The sequence below is a fragment of the Macaca fascicularis genome, chromosome 4 (assembly GCF_037993035.2).
Source record: "Macaca fascicularis isolate 582-1 chromosome 4, T2T-MFA8v1.1".
Taxonomy (NCBI): Eukaryota; Metazoa; Chordata; class Mammalia; order Primates; family Cercopithecidae; genus Macaca; species Macaca fascicularis.
In genome coordinates, this window is record NC_088378.1 from 13,182,685 (window position 1) to 13,206,382 (window position 23,698).

The 23,698-nt window shown below is 38.7% G+C and overlaps 2 protein-coding genes and 1 long non-coding RNA gene across 28 annotated transcripts in view; 1 reads left to right on the forward strand and 2 right to left on the reverse strand.

Moving 5' to 3' along the window:
• The window catches only part of SESN1 (sestrin 1), a 107,729-nt gene extending 94,048 nt beyond the window's left edge, over positions 1 to 13,681 (reverse strand). For both annotated transcript variants that reach the window (XM_045391683.3, XM_045391684.3), the window contains exon 1: positions 12,412 to 13,681. In XM_045391683.3, coding sequence (XP_045247618.2) covers positions 12,412 to 12,690 — 279 coding nt within the window. In that variant the 5' untranslated portion in view covers positions 12,691 to 13,681. The remainder of the gene's footprint in view (positions 1 to 12,411) is intronic.
• Positions 1,779 to 3,822, reverse strand: LOC141410038 (uncharacterized). Its single transcript, XR_012433345.1, has 2 exons — positions 3,668 to 3,822; positions 1,779 to 2,999 (listed from the first exon to the last, which is right to left on the reverse strand). It is a non-coding gene; the product is annotated as an uncharacterized lncRNA (long non-coding RNA).
• The window catches only part of CEP57L1 (centrosomal protein 57 like 1), a 58,776-nt gene continuing 48,701 nt past the window's right edge, over positions 13,624 to 23,698 (forward strand). For 13 of the 25 annotated variants that reach the window (XR_012433339.1, XR_012433341.1, XR_012433340.1 and 10 more), the window contains exon 1: positions 14,110 to 14,190. Coding sequence is in view for 4 of the 25 variants with exons in the window: in XM_045391686.2 (XP_045247621.2) it covers positions 22,758 to 22,760 (3 nt within the window). In the remaining 21 variants the exon portion in view is untranslated. Of the gene's footprint in view, positions 13,867 to 14,109; positions 14,191 to 22,704; positions 22,761 to 23,698 lie in introns of those variants that run through there. The other 12 variants (XM_065542884.1, XM_065542885.1, XM_045391688.2 and 9 more) reach the window with 2 other exon arrangements.

Here is a 23,698-nt window from a genome sequence, read left to right on the forward strand (position 1 = left end):
CTTTTCTTCTTATTTTCAAAAGCATACAGACTGCTAATGGCGTTTTAAGACAACCTGATTCCAATCCCACGGCACATTTTAAAGCAGACAGGAAAGTCTGGTGCCACCTCTGCCCCTCTCCTCCCATCCACCCCAACTCACAGAAGATAAAAGAGGCAGGCATCGGAGCTCAGAAGGAGCCCCAAAGACACCTGCCACATATTACCAAGCAAATTCAACCCTTGTTTAGTTACCTTCTTCTAAATTATATCAAACTGTCTGATAGAGAAAGCACTGTTTTGAAGACTTTCTGCTTAATATATCAAGCTTCCATTGGGGGAAGCACAGTAGAAACACTGATAGGGCAGCTCTAATGTCCTCATTAGACCCTCAAGGAAAGAAACTTCTGTAGTAGGTAACTTGCTTGGAGTACTAGACATGAATCAACCAGGAGCAGAGTATTCGGTTGCTTACTGGCAATACCAGCATACAAACAATCACTTACTTTTCTATATTATGTGTCCCTGAAGACATGCTGAAAGTTAAATGTTTATAAGTAGAATAAGAGACTAACACAGTGTAAGGGAAATCCAGTTCCCAGAGAGCTAAAGCAGTATTTATAAAATCCTTATAGTTCCTAGAGGCATTATTTCCCCTAGGACCAATGAACCTTCAAAGTAGTTTAAAACTTTCTCAGTTGCTTGGAGACTTGGGGGACTCTAAGGGCAAATAGTGCTAGAGGGCTCAACTTCCTATCTCCTCCCCTAGAGGAGGGAGGCAGAATAGAATACTAAGTACTCACATTCACTGAGCGCTTACTGGGTTCCAGTAAGCATTGCTCATAACTCTGTAAGGGAACTGAGGCTTAAGGAGGTTATGTAACTTGCCCAGTCACACAGTTTGGCAGAGCAGGACTTAAACCCGGTCTGACTAACTTCACAGCCCATGGTCTTGACCATTATCCTCCAATGCTGTCCAGGTACTGAAGCACAAGCTTTGGCTGTGGGCCTCTCCATGTGCACTTGATTACCCGGATGACCCATGCAGCTGCCTCCCCGCAACCTCTCCCTGCTGGTGCCATGCTGGCATACCAGAATGACGCTGGCCTCCAATGAAGGGCTGGTTCCTCCAGATCTGCTGTCACTTTGGGCAACTACTAACACACTGGGGCAGTGGTACCCTATGACACAATGTATTAAAATAGAATTTAATGTACAAAAGACAATCAGGGATTTTCAATACATGTGGATACAAAGTGTGGGATGTATGAAAGTCAATCACATAAAAATCAAGTCTATTTCTAAACTAATGGCAGTTTCAAGTTTGACTCATTAGATGGAAGACCTAGATCAAATTCATCATTATCATTATCATCATCACCATCACCACCATCAATATTTGTTGTGCACTTACTATGTGTTAGGCTTACTTCTACATGCTTTACATGTTCAAATAATTCTCAAACCCACTGTATGAAGTATTATTATTCTCATTTTACAGATAAGTAAACAAAGGTTCAAAGAGTTTATTCATAGTTAAATTTGTACAGTATACTAAAGTTTACAAAATGCTTTACCAATGTCATCTCTTAATTTTTAGAACCATACCACAAGGGAGATAATAAAATGTCAATTACTAGATGAGGAAACTGAGACTATAGAGGTTAATTTATTCATGAGCACATGGCTGGTAAGAAAATTCAACATATCTTTATACCATTCTGAAGTAAGATCTCTAGTCAAAGTGAGACTCTGGATATTTAGAATGGATGGTCAGGAAATAAAGTAAACCAGAAATAGTTTTTTTTGTTTTTTAAAGTATGACCTTTATTAAACTTAAGTGAAGTATATATAGCCTTTTCTTTCCCATGTCAAAAAATAGATAAGCATAGGGTTTGGCAGATAGTAGATAAACACACACCTACAAATCTAATGAATGAAACGAGAAGAAATGATTCATTAGGTTCAATAGTAAAATTTACATTGTCTCAATAAAATTTCAATTTTTCATACTCAGAATGTCTGTCATCAACAAAGGTCATATGTTATAGTTTAAGTCAGTCAATGTATATATTAACTTGTTAAATGAGAAAGTAGATACATCTTAATTTGAGATATAATCACTATCAATGACTTTGAGAGATCTTACACTGTGAGAAAACCTGTCTCCCTAACATTTAAATCACTTTTTACTTTTGAAAGGCTTCTCTTAAATATGTCCTTCAGTACCATTGAACGTATCACTCTACCACTATTTTGCAAGGCTCAGTCTTTATCACATGATTGGAAGAATTTCTTGCTGTGTTTAGGCTATGAATAGCATTTGAAAAATTACTCAGTTATAATTATAGACAGCTAACACCTGCCAACTAGCTAGAAAATGAAATCATGTAAAATTTAAAGACAAGTGTGCAGTGCTTGTCAAACACAGAGGTATCAAAACAGTAAATGCTCACTTTTAGTAAGGTAAACTAAGATTCTAATTAGACTTTACTAAACATTACACATAAAATAAATTATTCTAGCCATATGGTTAATATTTTAAGGCATATATATTTGCCAGCTTGTCAATTTAAACAACTTTTAAGTTAAAATACTAAATGAACACTGTTCACTAAATGAATATTCAATTCACTAATGTATATTCACTAATGTATATTCAATAAATGATTACATATACATATTAAAGTTTATTTGGGTAGTATAAACCACAAAGCTCATGTTATAAATTTTTTTCCCTTTAGTATTGTTTAAAAGCTTAGGAATTAGGCCGGGCACGGTGGCTCATGCCTGTAATCCTAGCACTTTGGGAGGCCAAGACAGGCGGGTCACTTGAGGTCAGGGGTTGGAAACCAGCCTGGCCAACATGGTGAAATCTCTACTAAATCTCTACTAAAAATATAGCCGGGCGTTGTGGCAGGCGCCTGTAATCCCAGCCACTTGGGAGGCTGAGGCAGGAGAATCACTTGAACCTTGAGGTGGAGGCTGCAGTGAGCTGAAATCACGCCATTGCAATCCAGCCTGGGCAACAAGAGCAAAAGTCTCAAAAAAAGAAAAACAAAAACAAAACAACAACAAAAAAGAAAACAAAACAAACAAATGAAAAATAAATAAAAGCTTAGGAATTGTCCTAAGGTGATTTTATAATAAATAAAAGAATTTACAATTCTAGGAAGACCTTCTCTAACTTTTAAAATTAAAAATAAGGTAATATTTATGTAAAATATAAAGCTAAAAGTACCTAGTTTTTCCAAGGTAATTCCCTATTTCATTACAATCTATCAGATTTCTTTACATGAGAAGGCAGATAATTATTGTGTTGCCAAATTTAACATGAATTTTTTTTGTTACAAACTCAAGGTTGTTTTTAATCTATTTATTTGAAAAATGTGCCACAAACTGTGAGTCTACTCGTAATAGACAGATTTTAATAATACCAACTGGGAAAATCTAATAAATGCTCCTAATAGTCATTCTACAGAAACTCTCAAAGTATCTCCAGTGAAAAAAGCACTTTTAAAAAAACATGCATCTTTCAAAGTTTTTTTTTTTTTCTTCTATACACTAACTTTATAGTACATGGATGTTTATTGACACTGGCTTAACTTGGTGTAGCAACCAACAGGAAAAAAAAACAAGCATAAAAATAATGTTCCCAAAGTGTGACTATCTAGCGAAGGTTTTCATACCTAAATTTCTAGTCTGTCAATGCCCCAGAAATACAATCACCGGCCGGTTGCGGTGGCTCATGCCTGTAAATCCCAGCACTTTGGGAGGCCGAGGCAGGCGGATCACAAGGTGAGGAGATCCAGACGATCCCGGCTATCGTGGTGAAATCCCGTCTCTATTAAAAATACAAAAAATTAGCTGGGCATGGTGGCGGGCGCCTGTAGTCCCAGCTACTCGGGAGGCTGAGGCAGGAGAATGGCGGGAACCCGGGAGGCGGAGCTTTCAGTGAGCCGAGATCGCGCCACTGCACTCCAGCCCGGGCGACAGAGCGAGACTCCGTCACACACACACACACACACACACACACACACACACACACACACACACACACAATCACCAAATATTGTGAAGAATCCTTGAAATCTGATTTCCTGAGTATACTGTGCCAGCCTAGTTAAAGTACTAGGTAATTCCTTAAGGTCATTTGAAATCTTTCTCACTTAATGTAGTAAATGTGAGCTAGAAACAATGTGTCAAAGTAAACCCTACTTTCCACTAACTTCTATTTAAAATTTTAGATATTTTACCATGGTGTGAAAAAATAAACTGTTATGAGAAATTCTGACAAAGTAGACATTAGAATTGGTGGCAAAGCTTGCTTGGTGCTGATGTACTTCCAGCAGCACTTTCATCCTTCTAAGCATTTTAAGCATGCTGCCCTCCCTGACCAGCATCAACTCTGTTCTTCCACAAATTCTAAGATTTTTCTCATGTCTATGGTTCCTTCCAGTCTATGCTAATTTGCTACAACATAAACACTGCCTATTTTTAAATTAGAAAATTCTTCATGATTAACACACAACCCGAAGTAGTGACCATTTTATTAAAATTTTAAGTGATTAAGAATCCTGTATTAGGCTGGGCGCAACGGCTCACACCTGTAATCTCAGCACTTTAGGAAGCCGAGGCAGGCAGATCACTTAAGGTCAGGAGTTCAAGACCAGCCTGGCCAACACGGTGAAACCCCATCTCTACTAAAAACTAGCCGGGTGTGGCTAGTTTTTAGTGTAATTTTTAGTTTTAGTGTAGTTTTTAGTGTAATTTTAAATTTTTTTTGTAATTTAGTGAATTTAGTCTACATTTTTTGTAATTTAGTGTAGTTTTTAGTGTAATTTTAGTGTAGTTTTTAGTGTAATTACATGCCTGTAATCCCAGCTTCTCGGAAGGCTGAGGCAGGGAGAATTGCTTGAACCCGGGAGGTGGAGGTTGCAGTGAGCCAAGATAATGCCACTGCACTCCAGTGTGGGCAACAGAGTGAGACTCCATTTCAAAAAAAAAAAAGAATCCTTTATTATACCCACGATTCCACAGCTACTTTCTGTCAGACCAAAGTTTCAACAATCCTTAAGTTAGCAGTTTGAATTATTAATTTATTACCTATTCAAATGGTAAAAAGATATTTTGCAAATTTCTAATGGCTTATCAAAAGAAAAATAAATATAACTCTAAACAAAGACAACAGCACACCTATTTTCTAATTCTTTTACTTCATAAATGGTCTGCACATACAGCACTTTAAGGACACAAGTGTTGAAAATGAGAAAAAAATTCTAATTAAGCAATTGTTTTAGAGGATCCTTCATGATGTCATGAACAACCCATGATCTTAAAGTAAAATTTACTATGCAAGTGTTTAACATCTTTGTACAAAATACTGTATCCCATTTGTAAACAAAATAACTATGTTAGAAAAATATTTTTTAAATGAATCAGTTTTTTTTTCATGTTAGAGGTCACTGCAACAGGAATAAAATAGACAAAATTGGGCAGGGCACAGTGGCTCATGCCCGTAATCCTAGCACTTTCGGAGGCCGAGGCGGGTGGATCGCAAGGTCAGGAGTTCAAGACCAGCCTGTCCAACATGGTGTAACCCCGTCTCTACTAAAAACTAGCCAGGTGTGGTGGCGCCCACCTGTAATCCCAGCTACTCAGGAGGCTGAGGCAGGAGAATCGCTTGAACCCGGGAGGCAGAGGTTGTAGTGAGCCAAGATCGTGCCACTGCACTACATGGGCGACAGAGTGAGACTGCATCTCAAAAAACAAAATAAAACAAAATAGATGAAATCTGAAAACATAAGAGTATTGTTGTTAATTTTGATCTTTCTGAAGAGTCAAAACATAGGACAAGATGTATTTATATATTATAAAGAAGACACTGAGTATAGATAGTACAGATATAATTCCTACTATAAGTCAGAAAGTTAAAAAAGATTGGCTCTGTCTTCAAACAATTCAGAAAAAAAAAGTTAAAGATTTGCCTTCAATTTCTTCACACTCTTTATCCAAAGAAGGACAGAAAACCTGAGAATAAAGAATATTCTCTGAGCCTCAAAAGCAAGGAAGGAAAGCGGTCAAAGACAGGAATGAGAGGAGGCACTGAGAAGTAAGCCACAAGGCTTTCTGAGGTAAAGGGACCGAGTTCTCAATGTATCAATAAAATAAGAAAGGCCAGAAAATAGTGGTATGGAAGAGAGAAGCTTAGTGTAAATATTGAAAGAGGACTCTCATATTTGCTGTGATATCTAAGAGTCAGCAGTGAATGTTTGACAAGCACTACCTTAGACTTTTGGCTCTCACTAAAAGGCAGTTAAAAAAAAATCAAAACAAAACAATCATTTAAAAAGACCAAATCTGCTTCTAGAATGTCTCCAATCTGTTATGTTATATTTTATAGCCCCACTATAAATGAATTAAGTATGCTTCTAATCTAATCAGATCCAAATTATAAATAGACCAAATGATATATTATCTAGTTAGATACACATGCAGTTTTAATGGAAGCCTGTAATTAGGCCTGACTGCCTTCTGTCCTGCTTCTACTCATTGAGAAATTTTCTGTTCAAGTGATGGGGTGGGGGATGGGGGTGGTGGTCTCCTGGTCCTTAGGGGCTGAATGCTGATTAGTCCAAACCAAAAATAGAAATGCCCAATTTCCTCATCAATGACTGGCTTAGAAAAGGGCATGTGACCCAATCCCAGTCAATAGAAACTGAGAGGAAGTCTGCTAGAGGGTTTCTGGGAAAGTTTTTCTTCCCTAAGAGAGAGACACTGGGAAGAAATTCTTTTCTTAGCTGCAGAGAGTCATGTCTGCACATGGTGCCTGGAATAGCATGCTGTAGGAATGGAGACATCACTTGCTATGCTGAGGAAAGGAGAAGAAAAAAAGAAAGCAGACAAGTAATGTAGTTGAGCCAATGAATCAATCAAGCTTGGAACTGCCAACCTCCAGACTTATTATGTGAAATAATAAACTTCTTGTTAGATCTTCAATCTATTTATTACTCAATTGGATACCAACTAGATATTGCAACTCCAACTGTAGCTCTAACAGCTACAAATATGCCTCATACCCAACAATGAAAGTTTTATTTCTCCTGGAGGAGGGGGGTGTAATAATCACTTTACTAAATGAAAGCCTCCTCTACCCCACTTACCAAAGATAAGTATTTTGTTGCTTATTCTAAATTTTCTATCTTAAGCCAATTTACTTTCAGACAGTATTGATTGCTGGCAAACTTATGAAAATATGATCAAATGATCATTCTTGGAAAAGTACTTGGCTATTCTGGATATGCCTCAAAATCTTTTGATACATATGTGCTCTCACATTTTCCTCCTTAATTACATGTATCATCACGAATATAGTTCACCAGTAGACTATATTAGTAAAGTGGGCCAGTATTAATACTCCCATTCCCTTATTTAGAGAACCCAGAGTATCAAAAGGTGTAATTCTTCTTAAGTTTCTTTAAAAACCCAATATAAATAAAGCCTTGGATGAGACTAGAAAACCTTCTTCAAAAGCAGGAAACAACACTTACTGATCTTCAAGTCCCAAGAACAGTGCCTGTCTGGCCCAGCATATTTCTCAAAAATGTCAATATATTTAAACATGTTGATGTGGAATCAATAAATCGAGAACTGGGGTATAAACAAAAGATGCTATCTCTCAACGTGTCATTATTTTTTTTCTAAATAGATTTAGCTCCTTGGAATTGAATCCATTCTACCACCTTGTCATCATTTCTCCCCTGCCAACTATAGCCCTCCGAGCTGACCTACAGCAATTCAGGGCCTTGAGGAGCAACTACAGAAATTGCATATGCACCGCAGCTTTTGCTGCTTTACTAATGAATAACAGAAAGCATTATGGAGTGCTACATTTGAATTAATATTTGCTTTCTCATGCAAGGCTGAAGCTAAAATGGTAGGCAGTGAAGCTGGAGAGGTAAAGCCAGATAATGCTGGGTACTATGTGACATAGAAGTTTAAATTCTATTCTATTCTAAAGGGCTTTTGCCAGTAAAGTTACATAGATTTTCATTTTAGATAAATGGCTCTACAGCTATGGGGAGGAGAGATATAGAAGTGGAGGGTGAGTTTAATCTGGAGAAGTGAGAGATAGCAATGACAGAACTAGAAGAGTGGTATCGGGGGCAGAAATTCATTTAGGAGCTATTTCTACTTGGATATCTCACAGACAACTTAAACTCAACATGTCTAAAACAGCATTCATTTTTCCCCTAAATTGACCCCCTGCCACTCTTGTGTCTCAGAAAATAACTGCACAATTCACCAAGTACCTCAAGCCAGAAACTTTAGAGCCACGCTTAATTTTGTTATTTTCCTCATCTTCTAAATCCAACTAAATACTATATCCTGTGGTTTCTAACTCCTTGATATCTACCAGACCCATTTTAATTTTTTCCACTCCCTCCTGCCCTACCTCACATCCTAGTCTGCTAGTACTTTTGTCATAGGCTACTAGGACAACCTCCCAACTGATGTCACACATCCACTTTTGACCATGGAAATCCATTTTCTAGAGTGATCCTTCTGATGCACTATCAATCACTACACTACCTTGCTCAAAATCCCCCAATGGCTTCCATTATTTCTATGATAAAGTCCACAACCCTTAACATAGCCTACAAGCCCCTCTGGGGTCTGGTTTCTGCCGAGTAATAGTAGGCATACCTAACATTAACTGAGCATTCCTTATATGCTAGGCACTGTGCTATGCTTTGCAAACATCATTTATTTTATTCTCACAGCAACATTATGAGGCAGGAATCATAAGCATCATGCTCATTTTGCAGATGAGGAAAGTGAATCAAGGAGAGATTATGTAACTTATTCAAAGTTGTAGAGCTAATAAAGTAGTCCCACACTGCATAACATTTCAGCTGATGACAGACCCCCCATATACAACAGTGGTCTCATAAGATTACACACTTGACCCTTAAACACCAAGGGGGTTAGGGGGCCAACCCTCCACACAGTTGAAAATCTGTGTATAACTTTTGACTCCCTCCAAACTCAGCCAACAATAGCCTACTGTTGACTGGAAACCTTACTGATAATATAAATAGTCCATTAATACATATTTTGTATGTTATACATATTATATACTGTATTCTTACACTAAAATAAGCTAGAGAAAAGAAAATGTTATTAAGAAAATCATAATGAAGAGATCATATATTTACCATTAAGTGGACATGGATAATCATAAAGATCTTCATTCTTATGGTCTTCAGTTTGAGTACACTGATGAGGAGGATCAAGAGGAGGGGTTGGGCATGTTATCTCAGGGGTGATAGAGGTGGAATAGGCAGAAGGAGAGGCAGAAAAGGCAGGCACACTCAAGTGTAACTTTTGTTTGTTTATTTGAAACAGGGTTTTGCTCTGTCACCAGAGGGCTGGAGGGCAATGACACAATCATAGCTCACTGCAACCTCAAACTCTTGGGCTCAAGAGATCCTCCTGCCTCAGCCTCCTGAGTAGCTGGTACTACAAGTGTGCTCCACTGCACCCAGCTAATTTTTTTTTCTTAACTTTTTGTAGAGATGGGTCTTGCTATGTTGTTCAAGCTGGTCTCCAACTCCTAACCTCAGGAGATTTTTCCACCTCAGCCTTCCAAAGTGCTGGGATTATAGGTGTGAGCCACCCCACCCAACTTAGTATAACTTCTATTGAAAAAACAATCTTCCTATAAGTGGACTCATGCAGTTCAAACCTATGCTGTTCAAGGGTCAATTGTAATTTTATATTATTACTCTACCTTTTCTATGTTTAGATACACAAACACCTACCATTGTATTACAATTGCTAAAGTGTATTCAGTTCAGTGACATGCTGTACAGGTTTGTAGCCTAGAAACAACAGGCTATATACCACATAGCCTTGGTGTGTAGTAGGCTATACCATCTAGGTTTGTGTAATTTCACCCTGCGATATTCACACAAATATGATACCACCTAATGATGCATTTCTCAGAGTGCATCAATGTCATTAAGTGACACATGACAGTATCGGAGCCAGGTCTGCCAAACTCCAGAGTATGTCCTCTTAAGCTATTCATGCCACCCTCAAACTGTCTGCCCCAGCCATATTGCATTACTTTCAGCTCCTAGAACTCATTTGCTCTCCTTGTCATGAGGCCTTCATACATACTGTTCCCTATGTCTGGAATGTCCCCTCACAAATCTCACCTTTACATGGATAATATTTATTCATTCATCATGTCTTTGCTTAAATGTCATTGCCTCAGGAAAGCTTTCCCTTACTATCTAAAATTAAATTTTTTATTTGTTTACTTCTTTATGGTCTGTTTCCCTTTGGTATAATGTCAAAATTGTTACCACTGGTCCTCAGTTCTCAGAATGACATTCAGCAGGGGTTCAATAAACATTTGTTGCAAAACTGCATGCATAAATGAATGATGCTGGGTGGAAACTCCTAAATTGAAAACTTCATCTATTCAGACTACTGATGAAAAACAGAAAGAAGGAAAGTATAAATTTGTTCATCCACTGGATATTTATTTAGTAGCTTCCAGGTCCCAGCCAATACTCTTAAGAACTCACAGCCTTCCTATGGGAGACAGACACATAAGCATGTGTTTATAACACAATATAAGTAAAGTGCCTGTTATAATTGTACCATAGATGCAGAGATGCAAAAAAAGAGTATGTCTATAGGGAACCTTCCCAGGAAAGGAAATTCTTGAGTCCTTTTGCAGGATGAATGAGTCTTGAAATATATATCGCATAGTCTATGTATTTCACTTATGAAAGGGAGAGAAGCATCTACTATATATACCAGAGCACTTTATATCTCATTTGATTCTCACAAGAGCTCTGTGTTGTTATTCCCATTTTACAGACGTGGAAATTCAAGCTAAGAAAGGTCAAGGAATTTGCCCAAGGTTACAGGCAAGGTCATTAGTAAAGGAGCGGAATTTGAGCCCAACTCTGACTCCAGTATCCATATATTTATCATTATATTGAAATCCTTTGATACTATACTCCTCAGAGCCTGCTCACTTTTATTTTCAATATAACTCTTAACAAAATCGGTTATCTGGTTTCCCATTCTAATATAAATTAAGCAGCAAAATGAAAGATCAGGAAGAGACCAAAGTCAAGTATCCTGATGGCAAAGGAAACAAGAGAAAAACTATAAAAATTACACACAAAAAATATAAAAACTAATGGATCATATAGTCAGTCCTCCACCCTTTGCTGCACAATACTCGATATGCTTAATGATGACCCCATTATGGACAAAAATGGTTGTTATAGCCACTACAGTCTAGAAGATAGAGAAATAACTTTTTGTGTTTCAAAGGGTAAACTTCAGTTACCTAGTATATTAATTCCTCTCTGGTAACTCTGAATTGTGACAATTGTTTCCGAAGTGTTAGTGAGAAGGAATATCCCAAGATTTTAAATAGGGTCTTCATTTTGTCGCTATTATTTTTCTGTTGCTTTAAACTAAATTCAAGCCAGTATATAAAAACTGTCAATTTTAACTTACATAGTTACCCAAGTACATTTTAAATTTTAAGAACCTCTCATACATGACTTTGGACAACACACGCAGATTGAGAAATGTAAAGATTGACAAGCATATATAAGGTGTTACTGAATATTCTCAATATCTAAAAACTTTTTTTTAAAAAAGTCTTCTAACACACCTTGTAATAAAACAAGATAAATTATGAACAAAATGGAGGAAAAACTATAATATTTTTAACCTGCTGCACTCATATCTTAAATAGCTATACATGTGAAAAAGAAACAATTCAGGCAAACACAGAGAAAGCTGGTTGAGCAATTTGCCATAAAAGTGCTTCTATCAAATACCCCACCTGGGTCCACCTTTTCAACATGAAAATGTTAGCTTTTTTAAGAAAGCTTTTTATTATTTATATAATTCTCTTCTTGAAAAAAGAGAGGTTGCATTTAGAGAACACATCCTGGTTTGTTTTGTTTTTAAAAATAAGACAAAATTGTTCCACCAATTATACTGAACGGGCTGACTAGGAAACATTTAATACCCTTTATCATTTTAGAGGCTTTTAAATGTGAGCCTTTCCACTCAAAACACTGTGACAATGTGAAAAAACACAATGGCTACATTTCCCAACAACATGTAAAAAGAAATATAAGGAAAAACAAGTATTTACTTGGAATTAACTGTAGTTTTCATATATTCTTCCAGGAGCAAAGCAGTTTCTGCCTAAAACTCTCTAGAAAAACGCTACTTGTTTACTTACAGAACACTCTAATTTAAAGATGTAAACTCATAATCAAAGTTTACATAACAACCTAATAGAAACAAACACAACGTGAATAATTGCAAATAAAATTTCACTGTACTAGGGAGACAGTTTTGTATTTAAAATGCTCTTCCTTACCTGGATGCTCTTCAGAATAAACTCACTTTTCTCTCTTACATCTTTGAAGGGACACCTCTTAGAAAGCATAAGCAGATGAGCAAGTAGCTTATTCAACCCATCCGAAGACTCGGTATTTGAAAGCCCGTCTGATGGACGATGAGGTGTTTCTTTCACCGAACGAAGACACTCGCTTTTCCTCAAAATGGTTTGCCTAATGTTTTCCAGTGCTGTCTCTCTAGCAGTTGAATCTCTACTGCACAGTCCATCCCATCTCACTTCATTCTCTCCTTCAGCCATGACAATAGTTTTTCCTTTGCGGTCTTCAGTTACCTTTCAGCATGTCCCCAAAAATCACTCTGTGTTTTTAAAATGAAAAATGTAAAAATAAAATCAGAGAAATCAAATCGTCATGAAAACACACATATGGGTAACATTTGGAACCACTGGTGTCTTCAGCCGATCTACAAGCTAGATCACCCTCTCACCCTCTCCTTGTACACTAAAGGGCAGTCTTCCTTCTGGAAAACAAAGTTGGAAAGTTGCAACCTTGCAGCTCTGGCTTTGGTGGACGGAGAATTTCGGGGAAGCGTTCTCCTCCGTCTCGCGGGGTCAGCGGATATCCTCACGTTGTGGAGCTGTCAAATCCGTGCTCTGCCCCAAAAGGCTGGTAACAGTTGAACGCCCTCCAGCCATTCGGGGCTTTTTTGTCTGTGCAGCCACCGGGTTCTCTCGAGCTTTCCCACCCCGCCCCTCCTCCGACACCAGTCCCCGCCCTCCGCAGCTCCTCCCAGCGCCTCAGCAGCCGGCCGGGCGCCGGCAGGGAAGGCTCGCCGAACCCTGGCCCACTGGCCGCAGCGGCCGGAGGCTTTGGCGCTGCTGGAGGGCGGCAGTCTCGGGCAGCCGCTGTCTCGGCGGGCGGCGACGAAAAAAAGCGTCCCCAGCCCCGCCAATTCCGGACCCCCGGGAAGACGCTACTTCTCCGATCCCTGCACCCTCGCCCACCACCGCCGAGCCAGAGGGCATAGGGCGGCCCTGGCAATCCTCGAGCGCAGGGCTGGGCCGCGGAGCTGGCGGGGCGGCGGGGCCCAAGGCGCAAAGCCCGCCCTTCGCCCAGCCCCATCGGTGGGGATCAGCCCAGAGGGCGGGAGCAGGGAGGGGAGACGGGGTCCTCACCCCCAGCCCCTCCCCTTTCTCCGCCCGGCACAAACCGGGAGCCACCCCGGCCCCAGCGCCTTCTTCCCCGCCCAGGCAGACGCGACCCGCCGAGGCAAAGCCATTGGAAAAAGCCCCGCCCTCTGGCAGGCTACCTCCGGACCCCCAGTGCGCCGCGCGCGGCTGCCAACCGCTGCCGGCTGCTACGCATGCGTGACTTAGAACAGGGCACAAGCGCCTCCGGAGGCTCTAAGCTTGCGCCCTGGGGCGGTTTCCGTTCCCGGATGTTTGGAGTGTGTCCTGGAGAAGGGGAAGGAAAAAGTAAGGCGTAGAAGTACACTGAGACTTCGTCACACACAAAACAAGCACGACAAAGAAAAAGGGCACGAAGGGACTCCTGGACGAAATTGAGTCTACATTTAAGATCACCGTAAAAGTAGTGACGGCCTCTTTATTACTCCAAACCCCAGATTTAAGTCGGTGGGACGTCTTCGCGTTGACTTGTGGGGAATGTAGTTTTGATGCTGCCGGCGCGTTTTGTTTGCGACAGAAACTACAATCCCCAGAGGCCACTGCGACGTCGCCTGTGGCTGCCCGCGAACCAACGGTTAGCGGTGGCAGGGGCTGACTGAGAGTGTCTGCTTGGTAAGCACTGTAGGCTGGGTTGTCACCTTTCCTTGACAGGGTTTTTCCTTCCTCCATTTCCTCTGGGATTTTGGAGACGAAGCCATCTAGCGTGGCCTCCCTTAGTCCAAGGATTTTTCCAGTGGCTTGCGTGGGAAGGACTAGTCCAGCTGCCCAAGCGCGGGGTGTGGTGGGTGAGGCGAGGATTTAGGGATCCTGATCCCGAGGGTCGCAGGGAGCGGCCTAAGAAGGAAGGATGCTGTGGAAACTGGAGCTTCGGGCTGCTGCTTCTGCTTCCACCCTTTTCTGTGGGCAGGCGCGGGATGGATTTGGGATCTCTGCGCATTTGCACCTTTGTTTGCCTTTGCTTAGGGATGTGCTGGGCTTTATTTGCTTTTAGAAAGTCATTATTTGAGAAAAGTCGAGGTTTGAACGGCCATCAGTGGACTGATAATCGGTGTAGATTTTAATTCTTTATGTTGCAGAATTGCATTACATTAAATTCTAAAACTTTCATCTTGCTAGGCACTGAATATACAACAATGAGAAAGACAGTCTTATCCAGTTAAGAGGAACCAGTTGTTAGACATACAGTTACAATACTATATGATATCACTGGGATGCCTAGAAGGAGATCACTTAGCCCAGTCTTGGAAAGCCAGGGAAATCTTCATCCCAGCGGAAATGAAGATCAAAAGAACAGCATATGCTAAGGCCCAGAGCGAGAGATAGGGTACTTTCAGGAAACGTCAGTAAGCCAAATCATACATACTTGGCGGTGTGGGGTGGGAAGGGAAGGGTGCTTTTTGTGTATTGATGTACTTTGAAGCTACAAAGAGACACATATTGTGAATTCTTTACATTGTTTCTGTAAGTGAGCTATTTTTGAATAGATGCATAGTTCTGATGAATTGGTCGAATTTCAAAAGCCTGTTACATTCTAACACTTCTAGTTTGAATCCGAATTTTGAAAAGGGAATAACTTATGAATGTGATTGAGAAAACAAAACAAAACCATTCCGTTTTTATCTCCTTTTTGGGATGATCATCCTCTATCCAGCCCATAAAGGGTAGGGTAGTTTCTTAAGGCTGGGTGCCTTTTTATGCTGTAGTTAAATATGATCTCACGTGTACCCATGGCTTCACCAACACTTATGACTCTCAAATGAATAGCTCCATTCAGCTTCACCTCTCAGCTTTCACATATCTATCTCTTGGATATTTCTTCTTGGATATCTCAAAAGCATCTCAAACTCAACATTCCTAAAATCAAATACATAGTTATCTGTTACAAATCTGATTCTTTTTCAGTGTTCCTTATTTCAGCAAAGGACACTACCATCCATCTACTTGTGAAAATTTGAAAGCCAAACATTATTCTTTATTTCTTCTTGCCCTTCATACTTTTATGGCTAAATTATTACCAAGTTCTGCCAATCTTATCTCCCAAAATATCCTTCAAATATATTTTTCTCTCCACCTGTCTTCAAACTGTGGTAATCTCTCAAGACCACTACAGTAGCAGTTATTCACAATGACCCTCCTCCATTAGTTCTCCATTATAGCTACCAGAATGATTTTTTTGAAACTGCAGATCTGATCAGATTTTCTCTTGGTTAAAACTATTCAGTGGTGTCCTGCTACTGTTAAAATAAAGGCAAAACTCCTTTATAAAGCCTGACATCATCTGGTACTCTTTCAGACTCACTTCATATACTGCTCTCCAGATCAACCATACAGACCATTTTTCACTCATTGGTTCTCATATTCCATTTCACCCACACATTTACTCAACAAATTTCTGTTGAGTCCCTTTTATATAACAGGACATTGAGGATACAGCACTGACCACAATATATAAAAATTCTTACTGTCATAGAGCTTACATTCTACTGAGAAGAGATAGTAAATAAATATGTAAAACATTTAGTAAATGAAATGAAGACAAATGCAGTGGAGAATAAAACAACTGGGAAGGGGAATGGGGAGTGTCAGGATGTGAGGGGCTAGGTTTACTTTTAAATAAAGTGGTTAGAAAAGACCTAATCCAGAAGGGGACAATTGAGGAGATATGAAGTAGGGGAGGGAATAAACCATATAGATGCCTGGGCAAATAGCATTCTAATGAAGAGAGTTAGTGCAAAGGCAGGAGCCTGAGTGCACATTTGAGAAATAGCAAGAAGGCTAGTGTGGCTGGAACACAATGAGTACAAAGAGAATAACATGAGGTCACAGAGAAAGGAAGTAATGGTGGGAGAACATGTACGTGACTGAAAGGACTAACATTTTTAATTGAGTTGGGAAAGCATTGGAGAGTTTTGTGCAGATGAGGGCATGATCTGACTTTTTTAAAATGACTACTTTTCTTTCTCTCTCTCTCTCTTTCTTTTTCTCTCTCTCTTCGATGGAGTTTTGCTCTTGTTGCCCAGGCTGGAGTGCAATGGCACAATCTTGGCTCACTGCAACCTCCACCTCCCAAGTTTAAGCAATTCTTCATCCTTGGCCTCCCAAGTAGCTGGGATTACAGGCATGCACCACCATACCTGGCTAATTTTGTATTTTTAGTAGAGACAGGGTTTCACCATGTTGGTCAGGCTGGTCTCGAATTCCTGACCTCAAGTGATCCACCCACCTCAGCCTTGCAAAGTGCTGGATTACAGACATGAGCCACCGTGCCTGGCCTCTTTCTTTTTGCCTGAGGCAGAGTCTCACTGTGTCACCCAGGCTGCAGTGAAGTCATAGCTCACTGCATCCTTGAACTGGGCTCAAGTAATCCTCCCAACTCAGTTGCCCAGGTAATTGGGACTATGGGCATGTACCAACATGCCCAGCTAATTTTGTATTTTTTCCTTTTTTTTTTTAACCAAAATTACATAAAAGTGGAGATAATTTTTGTCTTTTTGTAGAGACAGGGTCTCACTGTGTTGCCCAGGCTGGTCTTGAACTCCTCAAGTGATTGCCTCAAGCGATCCTCCTGCCTCTGCCTCCCAAAGTGCTGGGATTAGAGGCAGACGCCACTGCAACTGGCCTGAAGTGAATATTTCTTTTAAATTGTGTTGAGCATAGACCATGGGGAAGCAAGAGTAGAAACAGAGAGACTGGTTAGGAAACTAAAGTAATAATCCAGGTGAGAGAATCTGGATACGTTTTGATAGTGTAACCAACAGATTTTGCTGACAGATTGTGTGAGAGTAAGAGTCAAAAATGACTTCAAAGTTTCTAACCTGAGCAACTAGAATGGAGGAAGTGCCATTTACTGTTACGGGAAAGTCTGCAGATTTATGAATGGGAGAGAGAGGAAAGGTTGGTATTTTAGCTTGGCCATGTTAAGTTTGAGATGCCTCTAAGAAACTCACATTGAGATGTGGAGGTGGAAGAGGCAGTTGAATAAATGAGTCCAGAAGTAAGGAGAAAGATCTGGCAATAGATATAATTTTGGGTTTTATAGTAGTGTTTAGATAGCAGTTGTTGATATCACCAAAAGAGATATTCCATGGAGTTTGGGTGGATTTGGAGTTCTCTGCAAAGGTGACTGTGAAGGAGCAGCCAGTGAACAGAGGAAAACCCACTGTTCAGTAGGTGTGCTAGAAGCGAAATGAAGAAAGTGATTAAGGAGGAAGGAAAAATAAGTTATGTTAAATGTTGCTGTAAGTCAAATGAGATGAGGATTCATAATTGACCACTACATTTAGCAACATGGAGGTCATTGGGATCTTGATAAGAAACTTTTGGTGGAGTAAAGGTGAAACTCCGTCTCTACTAAAAGTACAAAAATTAGCCGGGCATGATGGCGCATGCCTGTAATCCCAACTACTCAGGATGCTGAGGCAGGAGAATCGCCTGAGCCCGGGAGGTGGAGGGGCCGGAGGTTGCAGTGAGCCAAGATCGCACCACTGCACTCCAGACTGGGTGACAGAGTATGACTCTGTCTCAGGAAAAAAAAAAAAAAAAAAAGTCTGCCTTTTTTTGCTGCAATGTATAAATAGATGTTATGGAATTTAAAAGAACTTCTTTAGATCAGTAAATATTCAAGTTACATTTTAGAAGAGTAATTAATTAGGAAACAGATATTGAGAGGTTTTGCTAACTTTGGCCATGGACCATGGAATCATGCAGTATGTTGCCTTTTAGACTGGCGCCTTTACTTAGCAATGTGCATTTATAGTTATTTTATGTCTTTAGATGTATGGCTTGAGAGCTCATTTGTTTTTATCACTGAAAAATAATCCATTGTATGGATATATTACAGTTTACAGTGCTTATTCACCTTTTGAAGGACATCTTAATTGCTTCCAGTTTTCATCAATTATGAATAAAGTGTCCTAAAAATTTGTGTGCAGGCTTTTTCTGGGCATAAGTTTTTAACTCATCTAGGAATATGATTGCTGGTAACCCTTTGTTTAGCTTTGTAAGAAACTCACAGCTGTTTTTCAAAGCAGCAGTACCATTTTCTATTTCCCACCAATGAATGAGAGTTCCTGTTGTGCCCCATCTTTGCCAGGATTTGATGGTGTTAGTGTTTTGGATTTTAGCCGCTCTGATAGGTATGTAATGGTATCTCATTATTGTTTTAATTGGTGATTCCCCAATGACATATGTTGAGCATCTTTTCATGTGCCTATTTGCTGCCATCATGTTTATCATGTTTGGTGAGGTGTCTGTTCAGATTTTTTGTCCATTTAAAAATTATTATTACTGTTGAATATTTTTGTTTTTTAGAGGCAGGGTCTCGCTGTGTCACCCAGGTTGGAGAGCAGTGGTGATATCATAGCTCACTGTAACCTCAAACCCCTTGGCTCAAGCAATCCTACCTCAGCCTCCAAAGTAGCTGGAACTACAGGCATGCACCTCCATGCCCAGCTTACTGTTGAGTTTTAAGAGTGCTTTGTATATTTTGGACACACAAGTCCTATATCAGATCGGCATTTTGCAAATATTTTCTGCAAGTCTGTGGCTTGTCTTTTCATTCTCTTAATAGTGTCTTTTGCAAAGCAGAAAATTTTAATTTTAGTGAAGTCCAGCTTTCATGTATCATGCTTTTGGTGTTGCAGCTAAAAAGTCATTGCCATACCGAGGGTCATTTAGATGTTCTCCTGTCTTCCAGAGCTTTTATAGCTTTGTGTTTTGTGTATAGGTTTATGATCCATTTTTTAGTCATTTTTTTTTGTAAAAGGTATAAGGTCTGTGCTTACATTTTTATTTTTATTAATAAAGTTTCTGCTGGATCTGAAATTATTTTGATCAATAATATTAAAAGGTAAAAAACTTTTTTTTAAAGACCATCGTACTGAATCTGTACAACTATATTGGTACCATTCTTCAAAACTATTCCTTGAGAGAGAGACCTGAAGTCAGCCTAAAGATGAGGCCAGGGAGAACTTTATCTGGAACGTATCAGGAAACCGGACTAACAGTTCCATTTTAGTTATCTGTTGTCAGCATGTGCAATTGGCTGAGTGCTGTAAGTGCAAATTGTTAGGAAGACTTTCTACAATTAAGAATATTATTCACCAATTGAATTACCTTGTTATTTGTCTACATTGCTGTTTTTCTGTTTTTTTGTTTGTTTGTTTTTTGCTACTTTTTTGCCTAGTCTTACAAGGTTGCAAAAATCTACCTGTGATTTTTCCACAATAGTTTGACCCTTCTCTACAATGAAACACTGAAGCCATGGAAACTTAAAATATCTCTTTCTGTGATAACTGACTTCAACTTAAGTTTTTAAGGGAAATTATACTAATTATTTACTACATAGTAACATAAGCAGTTTTACCTCTAAATGCTTCCTTAGTTTTTCTTTTGGCTTGTTGAAAAATGTCTTGTCAACCAAGTACTATATGTGTACTTTTATGTGTGTGGTGTATGTGTATTGCCCAAATGAATCATGAAGACTCTTAAATTTGAATCTGTATATTTTATTTTTAAGTTTTCCTTAACAAGGTCAATTTGAATTCCTTAACAAGATTGATTTGAATGATATTCTTTTCAACCTTTCAAAAACGTATTTTCTGAAACACTGTCATACATACTATTCTCAAAATACCATCCCCCTTTTTTTTATGTTATTGCTTCCATCTTTCAGGAATAAATGAGTAAACCACTTAAATCAAGTTTACTCTTCAGTATTTTCTCCAGTTTTTCTGTTTTTGGCGTCTCCAAATTTACTGTAGTATGCTTTGAATGACTAAATCTCTAATATTTCTGACATATATTAATGGATAGATTTTTAAAAACCAATAATTGCTGAATCTATATTCATTTTACTCTTCTTGAAAGATTTGTGAGCCAACTCTAGCAATATACGCAACATACAATATGAATTTTATAAACCAGTCTCACTACTGACTTTATTCTTATTTTTCTACTTATTTTCCTTATCCATATTTTACATGAATATATACATATATGGGGTAAGATATTAAAATTACGTGTCATTTTTAAAAACATTACAAATTTCAAACAAAAAATAAGAGTAACAAAATAAATACCCTTTTTAAGTACCCCTTGGAATGAACAAATGTTAACATTTTACCTAATTTGCTTTAGTTTTTTTCTTTTTCAATGAAATAAAATATCACATAGGTTGTGAAAATGCTCTTGGCACAGTCATATATTGTCTTTGCCTTTTAAAAAAATGTTACATAGAAGATGTCTTACTATCTGTAACTTGGTTTCTATTTTACTCAATGTATTTTCAGAGCTTATCTATGTTGCTAAATGTAGATCTTGTTTTTAAATTTTGGCTGGTGTGTAGTGTTTCATTGTATGAATATGATACAACTTATTTATCCAGTCCCTGTTAATGTATATTTATGTATTTTTTTAATTTTTTTTTTGTTGCAAGCAGTGCAGCAGTGAACATCATTACATGTATCTCCAGATATGTGCCATTTTCTTTAGGGTTCACTCATAAATTCAGAGAAGTGGAATTGCTGAATTATAGGATATATACAAGATCACATTTTTCAAGTTGTTCTCTAAAATATTATATTTTACCAGTTTACACTCCCACTGGCAGTTCATGGGAATTTTCATTTCCTCACATCCTTGACAAAACTTAATATTGATAGGCGTGGTTTTTTTGTTTTGTTTTTTGTTTGTTTGTTTTGTTTTGTGAGACAGAATCCTACTCTGTTGCCCAGACCAGAGTGCAGTGGCACGATCACAGCCCACCACAAGCCTCAACCTCCCAGGCTCAAGCGATCTTCCCACCTCTGCCCTACAAGTAGCTGGGAACACATGTGTGTGCCACCACACCCAGCTAATTAAAAAATTTTTCTCTGTAGAAATGGGGTCTCACAGTGTTGCCCAGGCTGATCTTGAACACCTGGGCTCAAGCAGTCCCCCAACCTCAGCCTCCCTAAGTGCTAAGATTACAGACATGAGCCACTGCATTGGGTCCTGATAGGCTTCTTTTAAAATTTTTGTCAAGCTAATGGCTGTAAAATAATTTCTGTATTGTTTGATTTTGCATTTACTGATCAATGAAGTAGAATATTTTTGTCCTTTTGGCTATTCATGTTTTCTTGTCTTTTAACTTCCATTGTACCTTTTTTTCCTTTGTTAATTGAGCTTTGTGTTTTTCTAAATGATTTATAGAACTTTTTTCTATAAATTAGTATTTCAGATACTAATCTTTTATGTTATATATGTTGCTTTTTTAAAGATATCATCAATGATTTTTTTGTTGTACAGAAATCTTAATTTTAATATAGTTTTATCATTTTTTCTTTTTTTATTTGCAAATTATCTTGTTTTAAGAAATCTCTTCTTACCCAAAGTCTGAAACACTCTGTATTTTCTTCTAAAACAAAGGTTTGTTGTTCACATATAGATATTCAGTCTAGCTGGAATTTATTTTTGTGTTTGGCATGGAGTAGAGATATATGTCTATATTTTACAGTGTGGCTAGCACTGTATAGTGAATATTGGCATAGTGAATATTGAATAGCCAATCCTTTCTCCATGGAAATGCCCTCTTTTTCGTATACCAAATTCCCACATATGTAAAAGTTTATTTACTCTCTTTTCTTTTGTATCCCTTTTGTCTCGCCTCACTATTTTAATGACTAAAGTGCCGTAATCAATCTTAATAACTAGAAAAACAGTCCTATCGTTTTGTTCTTTTTCACAATGCCATTACAAAATTTTATTTGCCATTATCCCTATGATTCATATGTAGTTTCTGATGCTATTGTGCAAATGTATGTTTTGAAATTACATTTTCTAGATAGGTTATCTAGATCCGGAATCCCCAACCCTCGGGCCATGGACTGGTACCAGTTTGTGGCCTGTTACGAATCAGACCACACAGCAGGGAGTGAGCAACAGGTGAACAAGCGAAGCGTCATCTGTATCTACAGCTGCTCCCCATTGCTTGCATTACCCCAGATCTCCGCCTCCTGTCAGATCAGCAGTAGCATTCTCACAGGAGCACAAACGCTCTCCGAACTGCGGATGTGAGAGATCTAGGTTGCACGCTCCTTATGAGACTCTAAAGCCTAATGATCTGTCACTGTCTCTCATCACCCCCAGATGGGACTGTCTGGTTGCAAAAACAAGCTCAGGGCTCCTACTGATTCTACTTTATGGTGAGTTGTATAATTATTTTGTTATGTGTTACAATGTAATAATAATAGAAATAAAGTTCACAATAAATGCAGTAGGCTTGAATCATCCTGAAACCATCCCGTCCCCACCCCTAACCCAGGTCCATGGAAAAATCGTCTTCCATGAAACCGGTCCCTGGTACCAAAAAGATTGGGGACCGCTGGTCTAGATTATTGTGGGTTGTTCTATATAGAAAATCATATTTCCTAGAGATAACAATTTTTATACTCTTATACATCTTATTTTCTTTTTCTGTTTTGTCCCTTTGTGAGGATCTCCAATTTATTATTAAACAATACTACTGATAGTGGGTATCCTTGTTGTCAGTGTTTTTAGTGTCAGAGGTGGACTTTTCTTCTTGAAACTCAATACTTTTCATTTATTTTAATTAGTATTCAATTTATTAAAGTTGTCATTTTTTATATGTAGTTTTCCCTAAGACTTTGAATTTAACTTATAAGTTGTACTACATCTATTTTTAAGTATAGTAGTTTTTGCAAGGAAATCAGGATTTTGGCTTTTTTAAAATTAATGTTCAAGACCAAGCATGATAGCTCATGTCTGTAATCCCAGCACTTTGGGAAGCTGAGGCTGGTGGATCACTTGAGGTCATGAGTTCAAGACTAGCCTGGCCAACATGGTGAAACAACCCCCTCTACCACCACCACCGGTCTCTACTAAAAATACATAAAAAGAAAATTAGCATGGCATGGTGGCTCACACCTGTAATCTCAGCTCCTTTGAGGCAGGAAAATTGCTTGAACTCAGGAGGTAAAGGTTGCAGTGAGCTGAAATCGCACCACTTCACTCCAGCTTAGGTGACAGAGTGAGACTGTGTCTCAAAAAACTAACAAAATAAAATTAATGTTTGGTTAACCTGTAAGGATAAAAGATAAAATTCTCCTTAAATATGTAATAG